This window comes from Myotis nattereri (genome assembly GCF_964212035.1).
Source record: "Myotis nattereri genome assembly, chromosome: X".
In the NCBI taxonomy this organism is placed as follows: domain Eukaryota; kingdom Metazoa; phylum Chordata; class Mammalia; order Chiroptera; family Vespertilionidae; genus Myotis; species Myotis nattereri.
This window is the reverse complement of record NC_138078.1, coordinates 136,902,595-136,905,598: the sequence shown is the minus strand read 5'-3', so window position 1 is coordinate 136,905,598 and position 3,004 is coordinate 136,902,595. Positions and strand designations below refer to the sequence as shown.

Genomic DNA, 3,004 nt, shown 5'->3' with positions numbered 1-3,004 from the left:
TGTCTGCGTGGCTCATGCCATGCACATCATTTTTTAATTAAGGTATTACATATGAGTCCTTATCCACCCATTGCCCTCCTCCAGCCCCCCACTCATGCCATCACCCCCCTGGCGTCTGTGTCCATTGGTTAGGCCTATATGCTTCATACAAGTCCTTTGGTTGATCTCTCCCCCTTACGTCCACCCTCTCCTACCTTCCCTCTGAGGTATGATGGTCAGATCGATGCTTCTCTGTATTTGGATATTTTTGTCCATCCATTTGTTGTTCATTATATTCCATATATAAGTGAGATCATGTGATAATTATCTTTCTCTGACTGGCTTATTTGGCTTAACATAATGCTCTCCAGTTCCACCATGCTGTTGCAACTACGCTGCGGTAAAAATGAAGGCCATTCAAAATTGAGTGCTGTTCCCTGGAGGCCCACCACCTCACCTGTTCTGTTACTTGTTCGTAAGATTTAGGGGACACCTAACCCCTTCCTTATATGACTATAGCTCCTACACTATCATTCTGTGGGTGGGTGTGCCCTGCTTATGTTGGTGTCCCCACTACTAACACAGGATCTTCCAGAGGACATAGGCTCAGTGAATGTCTGGGGATTAAATGAACCACTGAGCAGGGGTCGTCTTTATGCAGATGAAATCCCTCCACTTTCTTGCCGGAACCAAGGATCCTTCGATAAGTTGTTTCATGCAAAGACAGACGAGAAGAGATAAGAATCAAAAATTAACAACCTTTTGCTATTATTTTTCTATTTATTAACTCCATTGCATGTACTGCCGAGTTCTTACACATTTCCAAGGAAATCCTTTTATAATGCCATGTTATCTATTTTGGGATCACAAACTAGGATGGAAAGTGTCCCAATTTTGGTTATACAATAGCAAATCTCTTACTCTTGAGCTGGACACGTAGAAATATATAATGTGATCAATGTCATTTACAAACTCACATGCTAAAAGTTTATGAAAGCTTCTATGAAAAGGGACATTCAAAAATTTCCTTAAAAATCGCAAAATAATAAATCACAAATTTCTCAATCATAATAGGAGCTCATACCTTTCCCTGGGCCTCACTATTAGTTTCTTCTCAAACATAGAGTTGAAAATTGGATGCACTTTCTGCCCAGCAAAAGAAGTTAATGCTCATGGGCCTGAAAAGTGCCTGGATTCAACTCTGGCTCAGGCATAGTGTCATTACTCAGGCCCTTCAAGCAGGGATGAAAGGGAATAGGGATCCCTGTCATTAACCCCGAGCACAAACTGGAGGGTGTTCAACATGGTAGTCTCTGCATGTGCTCGGGGACCCCACAGGAACTCATAGCATGCAGGATCACTATTGGGCACCTGGCGGTACAGCAGGTACTGTTCCTGGACCCAAATTTTGGTGATGAGCTCCCTGGGCTCCCCATAGAGCCAATGCTCCTTCCCATCATACACCCCTAGAACATTCAGTGCTGCCCAGACTTTTTCCTCAGGGGCACAATCACCCTCTGAGGCGATCACCCACAGAACTGTGACCAGGAGGCCTGTGTTGGGATATCTGTGGCCATCGCTCACCATCCCATCATAGCTGAGCCCCAAGGCAGTGGCCAGGACATAGGTGTGAGTACTGGGGTCCATTTCTTTCACAACAATACCAAAGCCCCACTGGATGCATTCAGTGGCTGCACTGAAGAGCTCAGGAAAGTGGTCCTGGTGCTCTTTGATGACACTACTCAGCATTTCTGCCTTGGTGGTCGGCTCCTTTGCACGATACTTAAGGAGTAGAAACTCCACCATTTCTACCATCTTCAAATGCAGTGCTTTGTGGAGCAAGGAATCGGCATCTTGATCAGGGCCTCCCTCAGTGTTTGGACCCTCCTCATCTTGGCTGCTGGAGCGCTCATCTTCAGCGTGTCTCCATGGAAAGGCTGCCATGGCATGGGGGGAGGCACCCTGAGGACTCTGGGGAGGACTTGGTGTCTCAGCAGCAGACACCTCCTCTAGGCTGTCTATAAACAGGACTGAGGGGGAGGAAGACCGAGAGGAGGAGAGAGACAGGGCCTCCTCCTCATCCTCCTCCTCCTCCTCCTCCTCCTGCATAGCCCAGAACAGTTCCTCTACCAACATGTCAGGGATCTCCATTGGGTCCAGATGGTCTTCCTCAGGCTTCCACGGCTCACTCATATGATGACCAGGCATGATGACTCGTGCTCGAACAGTGACCGAGTGTGGCCAGAAGATGGGCGATTAGGACCCACGGGCCTGGGGGAAGGGGAGTATGAGAGGCGTGAGCTGAGAAACACACCCTAGGCGGCTCTGACAAAGGTGACTTCCAGGTCTCCCCTTTAGGGGTGTCCATGGGCCTCACAGGGCTCACTCCTGATCAGCCTGCCCACTAGGAGCCTGAAGTAGGAAGTGACATGACTGCTCAGGGTGTAGAAGGCACAGCGCAGGGTTCTGTAGCTGACGGTGGGGTGTGGAGGTGTCAGGCAATGTGGGGTCCCCTCTGACAGTGGTGGCGAGCCCATGGGGACATATTCATGGTCGGAACCTCACCTTAATTCCTAGCACTTCCTGGCCTCCTGCTGCTCTGTGACCTGAGAATATGTAGCATAAACCAAGGCCTTCACCTCCTTCTATCCGGGGGCTCTGCTGGTGGGAAAAACGGAGCACCTCAGGATGCACATGGCAATCACAGTCCTGGAACCCCAATGCTGACAGGAGGGGCAGCAGGACTCTGTGAGGTCCCCTCTGTTGTGGGTGGGAGGTTCCTCCTTGCACATGTAGGATCCTCACCCTTCCCCTGCCAGGGCCAGGCCCCTCACTGCCTTCTGCTGGCCTGAGGTCAAACTCTCAGAACAAGACCACACACACCTGACACTTGAGTGAAGAAAATGAGGGGGTCCCTCTCCCAGAGGATCAAGAAGGGGTGACTGAAGATTTGGGTCCATCTACGCTGGGTTAAGGCTCTGATCACTTCTCACCATGACGCACTGCAGGGTTTCAGACACTCTCT

The 3,004-nt window shown here is 49.8% G+C and overlaps 1 protein-coding gene across 1 annotated transcript; it reads right to left on the bottom strand.

The window, feature by feature from the left end:
* Window positions 1-1,200: 1,200 nt before the first annotated feature.
* On the bottom strand, window positions 1,201-1,794 carry LOC308511849 (melanoma-associated antigen 10-like; the record flags this gene model as incomplete). Its single annotated transcript, XM_081081695.1, has 1 exon — window positions 1,201-1,794. The coding sequence occupies one exon, from the start codon at window positions 1,792-1,794 to the stop codon at window positions 1,201-1,203; it is 594 nt and encodes a 197-aa protein (XP_080937821.1).
* Window positions 1,795-3,004: the final 1,210 nt, after the last annotated feature.